This window comes from Salvelinus fontinalis, chromosome 2, assembly GCF_029448725.1.
Source record: "Salvelinus fontinalis isolate EN_2023a chromosome 2, ASM2944872v1, whole genome shotgun sequence".
NCBI classification, from domain to species: domain Eukaryota; kingdom Metazoa; phylum Chordata; class Actinopteri; order Salmoniformes; family Salmonidae; genus Salvelinus; species Salvelinus fontinalis.
Genome location: NC_074666.1, coordinates 86,053,095 through 86,066,100, shown reverse-complemented (window position 1 = coordinate 86,066,100; position 13,006 = coordinate 86,053,095). Strand labels below are relative to the sequence as shown.

Sequence of the window (13,006 nt, the reverse complement as noted above, 5' to 3'; positions counted from 1 at the left end):
TGAAATGTTTCTACCACTTGATTTGAGTCCACCTGTGGTAAATTCAATTGATTGGACATGATTTGGAAAGGCACACGACTGACTATATAAGGTCCCACAGTTGACAGTGCATGTCAGATTAAAAAACCAAGCCATGAGGTCGAAGGAATTGTCCGTAGAGTGCCGAGACAGGATTGTGTCAAGGCACAGATCTGGGAAAGGGTACTAAAATATTTCTGCAGCATCGAAGGTCCCCAATAACACAGTGGCCGCCATCATTCTTAAATGGAAGAAGTTTGGAACCAACAAGGCTCTTCCTAGAGCTGACCATCTGGCTAAACTGAGCAATCAGGGGAGAAGAACCCGATGGGCACTCTGACAGAGCTCTAGAGTTCCTCTGTGGAGATGAGAACCTACCAGAAGGACAACCATCTCTGCAGCACTCCACCAATCAGGCCTTTATGGTAGAGTGGCCAGACGGAAGCCACTCCTCAGTAAAAAGGCACATGACAGCCCGCTTGGTTTGCCAAAAGGCACCTAAAGACTCTCAGACCATGAGAAACAAGATTCTCTGGTCTGATGAAACCAAGATGGAATTCTTTGGCCTGAATGTCAAGTGTCACGTCTGGAGGAAAACTGGCACCATCCCTACGGTGAAGCATGGTGGTGGCAGCATCATGCTGTGGGGAAATTTTTCAGCGGCAGAGACTGCGGGACTAGTCAGGACCGAGGCAAAGATGAACGGTGTAAGGCACAGAGCGATCCTTAATGAAAACCTGCTCCAGAGCGCACAGGACCTCAGACTGGGGCGAAGGTTCGCCTTCCAACAGGACAACAACCCAAAGCACACAGCCAAGACAACACAGGAGTGGCTTCGGGACAAGTCTCTGAATGTCCTTGAGTGGCCCAGCCAGAGCCCGGACTTGAACCCGATCGAACATCTCTGGAAAGACCTGAAAATAGCTGTGTAGCGACGCTCCCCATCCAACCTGACAGAGCTTGAGAGGATCTGCACAGAAGAATGGGAGAAACTTCCCGAATACAGGTGTGCCAAGCTTAGCATCATACCTAAGAACACTCAAGGCTGTAATCACTGTCAAAGGTGCATTAACAAAGTACTGAGTAAAGGGTCTTTACTTATGTTTGTTTTTTATTTGTAATAAATTAGCAAAAATGTGTAAACTAATTTTTGCTTTGTCATTATGCGGTAATGTGTGTAGATTGAGGAAATTATTTTTTAAGGCTGTAACGTAACAAAATGTGGAAAAAGTCAAGGGACCTGAATACTTTCCGTAGGCACTGTATGAGTGTGTGTATATATATATATATATATATATATATATATATATATATATATACACACACACACTAGAGTTCAAAAGTTTGCAGTCACTGAGAAATGTCCTTGTTTTTGAAAGAAAAGCACATTTTGTTGTCCATTAAAATACCATCAAATTGATCAGAAATAGTGTAGACATTGTTAACGTTGTAAATGACTATTGTAGCTGGAAACGGCAGACTTTTTATGGAATATCTACATAGGCGTACAGAGGCCCATTATCAGCAACTATCACTCCTATGTTCCAATGGCAACGTTGCGTTAGGTAATGCAAGTTTATTATTTTAAAAGGCAAATTGATCATTAGAAAACACTTTTGCAATTATGTTAGCACAGCTGAAAACCGTTGTTCTGATCAAAGAAGCAATACAACTGACCATCTTTAGACTAGGCGAGTATCTGGAGCATCAGCATTTGTGGGTTCGATTACAGGCTCAAAATGGCCAGAAACAAAGACCTTTATTCTAAAATTCGTCAGTCTATTCTTGTTCTGAGACATGAAGGCAATTCCATGTGAGAAATTGACAAGAAACTGAAGATCTGGTAAAACGCTGTGTACTACTCCCTTCACAGAACAGCGCAAACTGGCTCTAATAGAAATAGTGGAAGGCCCCGGTGCACAACTGAGCAAGAAGACAAGTACATTAGAGTGTCTAGTTTGAGAAACATGTCCTCAACTGGCAGCTTCATTATATAGTACCCGCAAAACACCAGTCTTAAACAACATTTTCTTTCAAAAATAAGGACATTTCTAAGTGACCCCAAACTTTACCACAGCAATCAATCAAATGCTATTTTGCATGTGAATTTCATGGGATGCATTCGCTCCTTTATTTATATTTGTGTTAGTTGTGCACTAACAGTATTCAGAGTGTGGCTTTAAAATCGAGATGGTTGTCTCAAACAGAATAAGTTTGTGGCCATTGGCTTCCACTCGATCCACAAAATTCCATAGGCATTTATAATGCATAAACTTCCCATTTATATGGCATTTATTTCCACATCAAGCTTAGAAGTAACAAAAGATAACAAAATACATTTTTAAAGGATGCAAAAACATTGAGGAAAAAATGTGTTAAGTGAAATTGTCTTTCCAGATAGGCGATTCTGTTGCTCGTTCCCTGTACCAGTAGTTACCAGACTTGACAACTTTTGATTATATCTTTCATGGCCTTTATTGCTTCTATGGAACTGTCCTTGAGTGCCAATCCCAGTAGAACAGGCCTGTTGCTTGCCTCTTGTGACACAAATGTTGCCAAGTTTTTGGCACAGACGTGTGTCAAAGCCTGCAGAGAGAAATAAAACAAGACCGTGTGTGAGGAAGAGTGTGGGCAGCCACATACATACTCAATAGTAGTCAATTACGGTAATACAATGCTACTAATATTATGAAAAATTCCAGTGGTGTCTAGCTGCTTACCTCTTCTTTCCCCAGCAACACTTTGGTGGTGAACATGGGAGTGCTGATATCACCTGATCTGGAGTCAGGTGTGACTGATACTAAAGTGCCAATCTTTCCATACTGTGTGAGAACTATAAATATGTAGTTACTGAATTCTGTGCAAACAACCTGTGTGGATATTCCATTGATTGATTTCTCGGTCTGCTTTGATCTGATGAGAGGCTGAGTTGACATGGTTTTCTTTCTGTCCTGAAACAAAAAAAAGACATGTAAGTAACACATTGAGAAAAGTAAACATTACGGCACATGATTATTCTATTGCAAAATAAACCTCATTTTCAAAGAGTATTCTCAAGCATATATCGCTAGCATTAAGTCAAAATGCAGCATAATGAAAGTACAAGAACATTTTGACCAAGCTCTTTATTACAACAACCAGAATCTCAGACATGTTTTGGGTTAGATAACCTTCTACTGGGCTAATGCAGGCTGAAGAGCCAAAGTCTCGCCCTGCTGCTGTGGCATTTCATATCGGCAAGCAGAACTAGGATATTCCGAGGCCGCACTGACACATCCATGTCAGGCTGCTGCTATAGCTACGCTTGTTCGAAAAAATAGTCAGATACCGATAGATTTCTAAATAGTGGTGAAATATTTCTCACCGTGTGCCTGTTAGGATCCGTTTGCCGTGAACTTCAATACTAACCTTTATTGAAGGCTGTTAATTATAAACATTGATATCGTCTGCAGTTTCAGTTTCTCAAGCGTCCCTCTCTAAATTTCGCACATGCGCACTGCCACTGAAGAATGAAATGACACTGCAGGTCCTGTCGCTTCTAAGGGCAGATCTGAGATCAGCCATATCGAGCTTGTGTGTATTGGTTTTTACAGTTGGAAACACAATCATGATTGTGATAAAAAATTATTTTGGATGTGTCTAAACTGAAGGTATGGCAATGGCATATTCCATTTTAGGAGTATGAATTCTAGTCTGGGTATCAGTCTGTTTCCGCTCATTGTCAAACTGCATATTGGACGTTGAAATTACCGAAAGGCCAGGCTCTTTGGCATATGACACGGAGCACAAGGAGTGGAAACTGTGATAATTACCTACATTCAAAAGGCGAGAAATGCTATAGACGCAGGTGCAACTGTGGGTTTACCCGTTTTCCTACTGAAAGTTCAGAAAATAGTTTATTTTGTGTGTTAAAGTAGGCACATTTACATTGAACCAGCATAGCATATTGTTTTCGGTTTAGGCCGCACTACACCACAATGTTTAGAAGGTCATCTCGAATGCTCCTCTTGTGGCAGGGAAAGGAAAAGTAGCCTACGGTCACTGTCCAAACACTTTTTTTAAATTCATAATACAAAAATCAACTTACATTGCTACATCAAACATGTCTAACAAAACAAAACACAGGTATTAACAAGAAAATACTCAAACATACAAAAAATTTAATTAAATAATACAAAAAATAAACAGTTTTAGTGCAATTGTATTCACTCTGAAAATATCTTATTATAATGATTCAGGAATATGTTATTCTTGTTGTTATTCTCTAGGGTTAATGTTTTAATAAGATAATTAAATTCAGCTCTCAAATTAAGTGTACACTTCTGATAACGTTTCATGACGTCTGACGAGTATACACTTGCAGGGTGAGGGAGGAAAGAATGATTTTTAAATGGACCACCCTTGGCTGGAAATTCGTCACTCATTCATCCCGCGATGATTGTGTTTTCAGCAACAGGTAGCTTGTGGGTGCTTTAGTCAATGATGAGTGCATGTCTACTTATATTAAATATATAATTATTAATATATACATACCACCCTGCATACCACTGCTGGCTTGCTTCTGAAGCTAAGCAGGGTTGGTCCTGGTCAGTCCCTGGATGGGAGACCAGATGCTGCTGGAAGTGGTGTTGGAGGGCCAGTAGGAGGCACTCTTTCCTCTGGTCTAAAAAAATATCCCAATGCCCCAGGGCAGTGATTGGGGACACTGTCCTGTATAGGGTGCCGTCTTTCGGATGGGACGTTAAACGGGTGTCCTGACTCTCTGAGGTCATTAAAGATCCCATGGCACTTATCGTAAGAGTAGGGGTGTTAACCCCGGTGTCCTGGCTAAATTCCCAATCTGGCCCTCAAACCATCATGGTCACCTAATAATCCCCAGTTTACAATTGGCTCATTCATCCCCCTCCTCTCCCCTGTAACTATTCCCCAGGTCGTTGCTGCAAATGAGAACGTGTTCTCAGTCAACTTACCTGGTAAAATAACGGTAAAATAAAAATAAAATAAAATAAATATACGCTTACTGTATGATAACTAGCAAATTAATTAGCTAACCAAAGTTAGCTTGCCTAGCTGGAACTTCTGAAGAAGGAAAATGTTTTATTTCTACAATTTTCAAAAGATAACCAAACAAATACATATTTACTCTTTACAAGACGTGTTTGTGCCGTCTTGTGCACTAGTAGCACATTTTCTAACTTATTTGCATTCGTTTTTGCTTACACTTGTATGTTGACTTCTCCATTGATGTTGTTTAAGTTTTCGCTGACATTTCTTAGAGGATGTACAATCGTTGTGAATTGAATGATGGGGAGTTTCAGGCCACGGAGTGAACATAATTGTACACTCGCAAAGCCGACTAAAAACGGGGCTGAGGGGCTTATGTTGCAAACTTCCCTTGCGTGGCTAATAATTTGGACCGCCCTCCAAGATGGTGACATGGATTCCCCCAAGGGCATAAGGCGAGTCAGGATAAGGGTGTGTCTTTTAAGTGTTTGTACTGCATCCTAGGCCTAAGGAACCAAAATTGAGTTTTTAAATTTGGTGAGTCTGATTTGATTCATTGAGTTGATAGCAAAATCTGTTGTACTGTTGGGATGTGGCCATTGTTATAAATGTTTCATAAAATAAGCCGGACATAAGCCTACTTGCATTCAGTTTTCAGAATGCGTCGGACTTGGATGGATATTAGGAGTATCCAGCAGCACAGCCTGAACCATGAAAAACAGCCCAAGACCATTATTCCTCCTCCAGCCAACTTTACATTTGGTACTATGCATTGGGGCAGGTAGTGTTCTCCTGCCATCCGTCAAACCAAGATTTGTCCATCAGACTGCCAGATGATGAATCGTGATTCATCATTCCAGATGCTTGGCATTGCCCATGGTGATCTTAGGCTTGTGTGCAGCTGCTCGGCCATGTAAACCCATTTCATGAACAGCTCTTGTACTGACCTTGCTTCCAGAGGCAGTTTGGAACTCGGTAGTCAGTGTTGCAACCGAGGACAGATGATTTTTATGCACATACTCGGTGGTCCCGCTCCCATACTGTGAGCTTGTGTGGCCTACCACTTCTTGACAAGGACAAATCTAGCAGGGCAGAAATTTGATGAACTGACTTGTTGGAAAGGTGGCATCCTATGACGGTGCCACGTTGAAAGTCACTGAGCACTTCAGTAAGGACATTCTACTGCCAATGTTTGTATATGGAGATTGCTTATACACCTGTCATCAATGGGTGTGGCTGAAATAGTCGAATCCACTAATTTGAAGGGGTGTCCACATACTCTTGTATATATAGTGTTTAATTGAGGTCTTTTGCATCATGCGTATTCATGCAGTTGTGTAGGCTACAGAACACAAGGGAGGGAACCATCCCTCTTGTCAAAGTCTCTCATCAAATATGACAACATAGCATATAAATGTAACAGTATAACTTTACGTCGTCCCCTCGCCCCGACACGGGCGCGAACCAGGGACCTTCTGCACACATCAACAACGGTTGCCCACGAAGCATCGCTACCCATCGCTCCACAAAGGCCGCGGCTCTTGCAGAGCAAGGGGCAACCCTACTTAATGTCTCAGAGCAAGTGACGTAACTGATTGAAATGCTACTAGCGCGCACCCGCTAACTAGCTAGCCATTTCACATCCGTTACACTCACCCCCCTTTCAACCTCCTCCTTTTCCGCAGCAACCAGTGATCCGGGTCAACAGCATCAATGTAACAGTATAACTTTACGGCGTCCCCTCGTCCCGACACGGGCGCGAACCTGGGACCCTCTGCACACATCAACAACGGTCGCCCACGAAGCACGGTCGTTACCCATCGCTCCACAAAGGCCGCGGCCCTTGCAGAGCAAGGGGCAACCCTACTTAATGTCTCAGAGCAAGTGACGTAACTGATTGAAATGCTACTAGCGCGCACCCGCTAACTAGCTAGCCATTTCACATCCGTTACATAAAGTTATCCAGCTAACTTTCTGAGACTGTCTTAAACACACAAAAAGAAAGATAAACCTGAAATGGAAATGGTAGGCTAACAACCAACCCTGTCTGTGTGTGACCTTTCTGATTTCTTATTCTTAGTGAACTTTGATAAAATACTTCTAATTGGAGATGTTGGTAGTCATGCTGATAATCTCACACCATACATCCTTTGTACCCTATGTTTTTATTTATTTACATCAGAGTTGGACCCTTTCCCTTTCAAACAACAAGGTGTTTTCTTCCTGCTAGGCCTGCTATCTGAATGTCAAACCCCAGGTAGAGGGACTCAAGGATACCCGGCTGAGAGGTACTTGATAAGGTGAAACCTCCACGAAGAACTCTCCTTTCATGTTATCTTCGTCCTCAGTCTGAGCGTGCCTCAGGAGAGCGCATAACAATTCTGCTGAGCCTGGTCTATTTGACATTTTGTGTCATGTTCACAGTGATGACTCTTTGTGCATCATCCTGACGCTGCACTGGTAGACTTCAGGGGAGTCTCGCTGCATCGCGTCCACCTGAAAAAAGTTGCAAAGCTTGCATTTTTGTCACCAGGGCTACGTTCCCTTCATTTGACTAACATAGGCAGGCCCCTCTCTTCACTCATCTCTTCCTGACTGAAGGAGCAGCTGTCACCACTGTAGACCATATGGATGTGGCAAATATTGGGGGCGTAGTAGCTCTGCTTGCTCTTGATGCATATTAATGATTAGCTGTTGCTACATGACAGTGCCTTTTTTTTTTTTTTTATCCCCTCAACAATTACGATGTTTACCTACTTTATAGCCTAGAACGTTTGGTCTGGTTTTCAAGAACAGAATGAGTCTAGCCCTGCTGTGTTTGAATCTCCAATCTCCATTCCAAGGTGTGATGTAGATTCACACAACCCCCTCTCACAGCATTTCGTATTATTCTGTATGTAAATCCGACACAATTTAGAATATGATACTGTATGTTACATTTCATATGTGTAACGTGTACACTGGGAGTCGGGAAGCAAGTTCAGGGAGTGTATTTAATAACTAAATGAACATAGAACAAAAGCAGAAACACGAGTAGCAAACAGACATGAACACTGGAACAGAAACAATAACGCCTAGGGTTAGAACCAAAGGAGTGACAAAAACTCACCAGAAAAAGAAACGTCCTCTCACTGTCAACTGCACTTATTTTTAGCAAACATAACATATGTTCATACAAATATTCACACAACAAGATTCAACAACTGAGACATGAACAAGTTCCACAGACATGTGACTAACAGAAATGGAATAATGTGTCCCTGAACAGAGGGTCAAAATCAAAAGTAACAGTCAGTATCTGGTGTGGCCACCAGCTGCATTAAGTACTGCAGTGCACCTCCTCCTCATGGACTGCACCAGATTTGCCAGTTCTTGCTGTGAGATGTTACCCCACTCTTCCACCTGCAAGTTCCCAGACATTTCTGGGGGGAATGGCCCTAGCCCTCACCCTCCGATCCAACAGGTCCCAGATGTGCTCAAAGGGATTGAGATCCGGACTGGCCATGGCAGAACACTGACATTCCTGTCTTGAAGGAAATCACGCACAGAATGAGCAATTGGGCTGGTGGCATTGTCATGCTGGTGGGTCATGTCAGGATGAGCCTGCAGGAAGGGTACCGCATGAGGGAGGAGGATGTCTTCCCTGTAACGAACAGCGTTGAGATTGCCTGCAATGACAACAAGCTTAGTCCGATGATGTTGTGACACACCGCCCCAGACCATGACGGACCCTCCACCTCCAAATTGATCTCACTCCAGAGTACAGGCCTCGGTGTAACACTCATTCCTTCGACGATAAATGCAAATCCGACCATCACACCTGGTGAGACAAAACCGCGACTCGTCAGTGAAGAGCACTTTTTGCCAGTCCTGTCTGCCCATATGCAACGTTTTTGCCGGTGATGTCTGGTGAGGACCTGCCTTACAACAGGCCTACAAGCCCGCAGTCCAGCCTCTCTCAGCCTATTGCGGACAGTCTGAGCACTGATGGAGGGATTGTGATTTCCTGGTATAACTCGGGCAGTTGTTGTTGCCATCCTGTACCTGTCCCGCAGGTGTGATGTTCGGATGTACCGATCCTGTGCAGGTGTTGTTACACGTGGTTTGCCACTGCGAGGACGATCAGCTGTCCATCCTGTCTCCCTGTAGCGCTGTCTTAGGCGTCGCACAGTACGGACATTGAAATGTATTGCCCTAGCCACATCTGCAGTCCTCATGCCTCCTTGCAGCATGCCTAAGGCACGTCCACGCAGATGAGCAGGGACCATGGGCATCTTTCTTTTGGTGTTTTCAGAGTCCGTAGAAAGGCCTCTTTAGTGTCCTAAGTTTTCATAATTGTGACCTTAATTGCCTACTGTCTGTAAGCTGTTAGTGTCTTAGCAACCGTTCCACAGGTGCATGTTCATTAATTGTTTATGGTTCATTGAACAAGCATGGGAAAGAGTGTTTAAACCCATTACAATGAAGATCTGTGAAGTTATTTGGATTTTTACGAATTATTTTTGAAGAGACAGGGTCCTAAAAAAGGGACGTTTCTTTATTTGCTGAGTTTATTTGCAAAGTAGCTTAAAAGTAGAAAGTTGCTAATTAGCAAAAAATTGTCCGTGATGAGATTCGAATACGCAACCTTTGTTTTGCCAGACGTTTGTGTTATACGCCCACCCACCCACCCACCCACCCACCCACCCCAACCAACCTCCTTTCGTTTTTTGCCTTAAGTAACCTTTTGTCTTATGTAACCAAACCTAACATATCCTAATAATTTGATGTTACTATGTTACGTATAATCTATGAGTCCAGGCTGATTCATATGTAACACTTAATGAATGGTACTGAATGGCAAATGAAACAGATGCAGTGAAACTGACATTAGTCTTTTTAAAGGTAGACTCAGCGAAATGGGGTTGCAATGAGCAGCACCGCAGATGTTGAGATGAGATGTATGACTTAGCTCTCGTACAGTCACACACAGTATCTGAATGTGCACGCGTTTGCTTCACGCTGTCACGGCGTGGTAGTCACAAGACCAAAACAGCGGAGAAGTTGAGCTTCGCGTTTCAACATTCTTAGTTGTTGTTGAAATGAATCAACCATGCTGTTTACTTTCTGCATCTATGTCATATCGCTGAGTCTACCTTTAAGTCCAAATGTTTCTTCTAACAAAATGCAAATCCATTTGTATTCATGCACTCATTGCTCATTTGCTGAAAAAAATGATTCCTCATTGCACACTGTACAGATACTGTACATAACCTTTCCAATTAGGACATTATAGATTTTAGTTTTGTGCCAGGAAGACAGCGAGAGAAAAGCATGGGAGTGGCCGATCATGCAAATTAAAAAGAAAGAACAAGCTCATTCATTGTTCATGAATACCTCTGGAGGTAAAGCACTACCATTTTAATATCTGTTTTATGTTCTTTTAAAACTGTGTATGGAGTTTTGTCTCTTTATGCGCCCCCACATAGGGGAGATAAGCGTGATTGTCTGACTCTGGCAGGATTTAATTAAAAGTACATTTCATCCCCAGTGTTAACTCCTACATTTCAGCACATACCTAGCCCTCTTTTGTTCCCATTCTCAACTGCATTTTCTCATATTCATTTTATTTTAAAGCTGGTTTCTAATGAGACAGGGATTATATAGCCATGATTGACGTATTAAATCCATTGAATGACTCCATTTAATAGTGAAGATACTTAAGACCAGGGTAATTAAAGTGTGATTGTCTTTATTAATTGCTATAGCTGGACATTTTTAGCAGCTATTCACATTCAATAATGTACTGTACTAGGCCTACTGACAGAATTAGGAATAATTTAATTGAAGAGAGGAGTAGGCTATTAATTTTACTGTTAAATATCATGAAATGTTTAACTTAACAGAGTTCTATTTCGTTTTATTAGTGGACATGTTTTGATAGGCCTACTGCATAACATCGACTGCTCATTGATGCAAGTTTATTTTTGCATGTATTTATTCAGCCGTCAGCCAGAGTTGAAGTAAAAAACAACATTCTTCCGGCAGACATTTTTGTTGGTGCAATCAAAGTACATCATGAGGTCCTTTCTCTCTCCGCGGTCAATTTAATTAAGTACTTTATATTGATGGTAAACAATACATATCAAATGTTCACATTAACTGGAAGTTGTTTGTTGCCATTATATTAATAGAGAACCTGAAAAGCACCCTATTGCTAAAACTTGGTTGTCACCTCATCATTTGGCTAGTGCCCTAGCCGGCACAATAATCTTTCTCACTTTAATGCAGACTGCTGGCTAAATAAGCACAGCCTTACACCTAATGGTTGTCTTAGTAACTAAGAGAAGTGACTTGGCCCTCTGATCTAACTGTTCATTGAATAAGCAAAGGCTATGGAGGGGTCATGGCATCCTTGTTTTGGCATGGTGCAAAATGAGCTCTGTTCGGGTTAGTAGAAGCCTTTATGGGTCACCTACCTCACAGATTACATAGAGATTGATATTACAAACACCCTTCTACCCACACATACAGTAGGGCTCAGGGAGACACAGGGCTCAGGGACACACAGGGCTCTTGCTCTCTCTCTTACACACACACACACACACACACACACACACACACACACACACACACACACACACACACACACACACACACACACACACACACACACACACACACACACTCATATGCAGATGAAGGCTTGCAGTGTCAAAATGTCATCTTAACTGTGAGTAATTATCTCCTAATTGCAGAAGTCACTTCCTTCCCTTCCATCACTACACTGCATTTCAAATGTATTCAAATGTGTTTCTATGTGTAGCCTCATCAAGTCTCTTCGATACTGTATAAATGGATATTATGTGTTCTTTCTTTGCATATCTTTGAATGACACCTGCTTGACTATTATGTGATGTGTGATTAATTTACTATTATCTGTAAAACACAGATTCAACATGTAATGTGGTGCTTAACAATATGTTTAATTGAAATCTCTGTCCTAACATCTGGAGTCGAACGTCAATGATTAATTCATGAAAATGTATGGTGTAGAAATGGAGTGTACCTTCACGTCACAGTATTGAAAAACACAGCAATAGAATAAATCTCTTGCTCTCGCTCGCTCACACACACACACACACACACACACACACACACACACACACACACACACACACACACACACACACACACACACATTCCCCTTGTGACCACTAGAGTGCTGTGCTGTATTGCTGATAGACAAGTAGCCCCAGTTCTATCTTAACAATAGACCAAACTCAATGACCATGGTCTGTATGCTATGAAACCTGGTATTCTGGGTTTCCAAATAATTCACACAAGACCACATTTAGACGTGATTCCAATAGCTCAGTTGGTTGGAGCATGGTGTTTTTAACACCAGACTGGATGATTGCAGAAAGCAAAACACTTGAGGACTTTGCTGTGGAATGCATGGGCTTCTTTTTAATTGGCTGCCCTCTGTCATGTACATTGGTTTGTATAAGCCTCTCAGCACAGGTTAGTACATATACTAGCCTTATTTACAGCACTATTACCCGGATTACTGAGCAGGGACTGGGATTACCTTCATCAATATACAATAGGTTAAGAGTGGGTAAAATTTAATTCCCCATTATTTTTGTTGTTGTGGTTATTCTGAGCCATGGTACTGAGTACTTTTATTCTAATTGTGGCTGGTGTTTTGGTGTCAGGGATAGTAATATTTCTTGGCAGAATCCAAAAAACAAATCTGCTTCACCACAATTGATGCGCAATTTGAAAAACCGCAAATCTTTGTTGGACTGTATTTGTGATGAAGGAAAAGGAGTGTCAGTGTCAGCCTTAAACTCTCTGGTGTATAGAGCTCTATCGTTAACGAAGTAATTAAACGGAGGTTTGTGAATCAGCCATGGGTTTGGCCAGTCTCTCTCTGCTGTTCCTGTGTGGACCAACCGAGGAGGGGCTGACTAAGAAAGGGAGAAGAGGAGAGGAGAGCGAA

The 13,006-nt window shown here is 42.1% G+C and overlaps 1 protein-coding gene across 2 annotated transcripts; it reads right to left on the bottom strand.

Annotated features, from left to right (window-relative positions):
* Positions 1-2,287: 2,287 nt before the first annotated feature.
* On the bottom strand, positions 2,288-3,520 carry LOC129830147 (proteasome assembly chaperone 3-like). 2 transcript variants are annotated; one of them, XM_055892447.1, is made up of 3 exons: positions 3,383-3,520; positions 2,739-2,969; positions 2,288-2,604 (listed from the first exon to the last, which is right to left on the bottom strand). In XM_055892447.1, exons 2-3 carry the CDS (start codon positions 2,952-2,954, stop codon positions 2,452-2,454), a joined length of 369 nt encoding a protein of 122 aa, XP_055748422.1. In that variant the 5' UTR covers positions 2,955-2,969; positions 3,383-3,520; the 3' UTR covers positions 2,288-2,451. The 2 variants fall into 2 exon arrangements, with proteins under 2 accessions (XP_055748422.1, XP_055748429.1); XM_055892454.1 differs by having other exon boundaries at positions 3,427-3,520.
* Between the last annotated feature and the right edge of the window lie 9,486 nt (positions 3,521-13,006).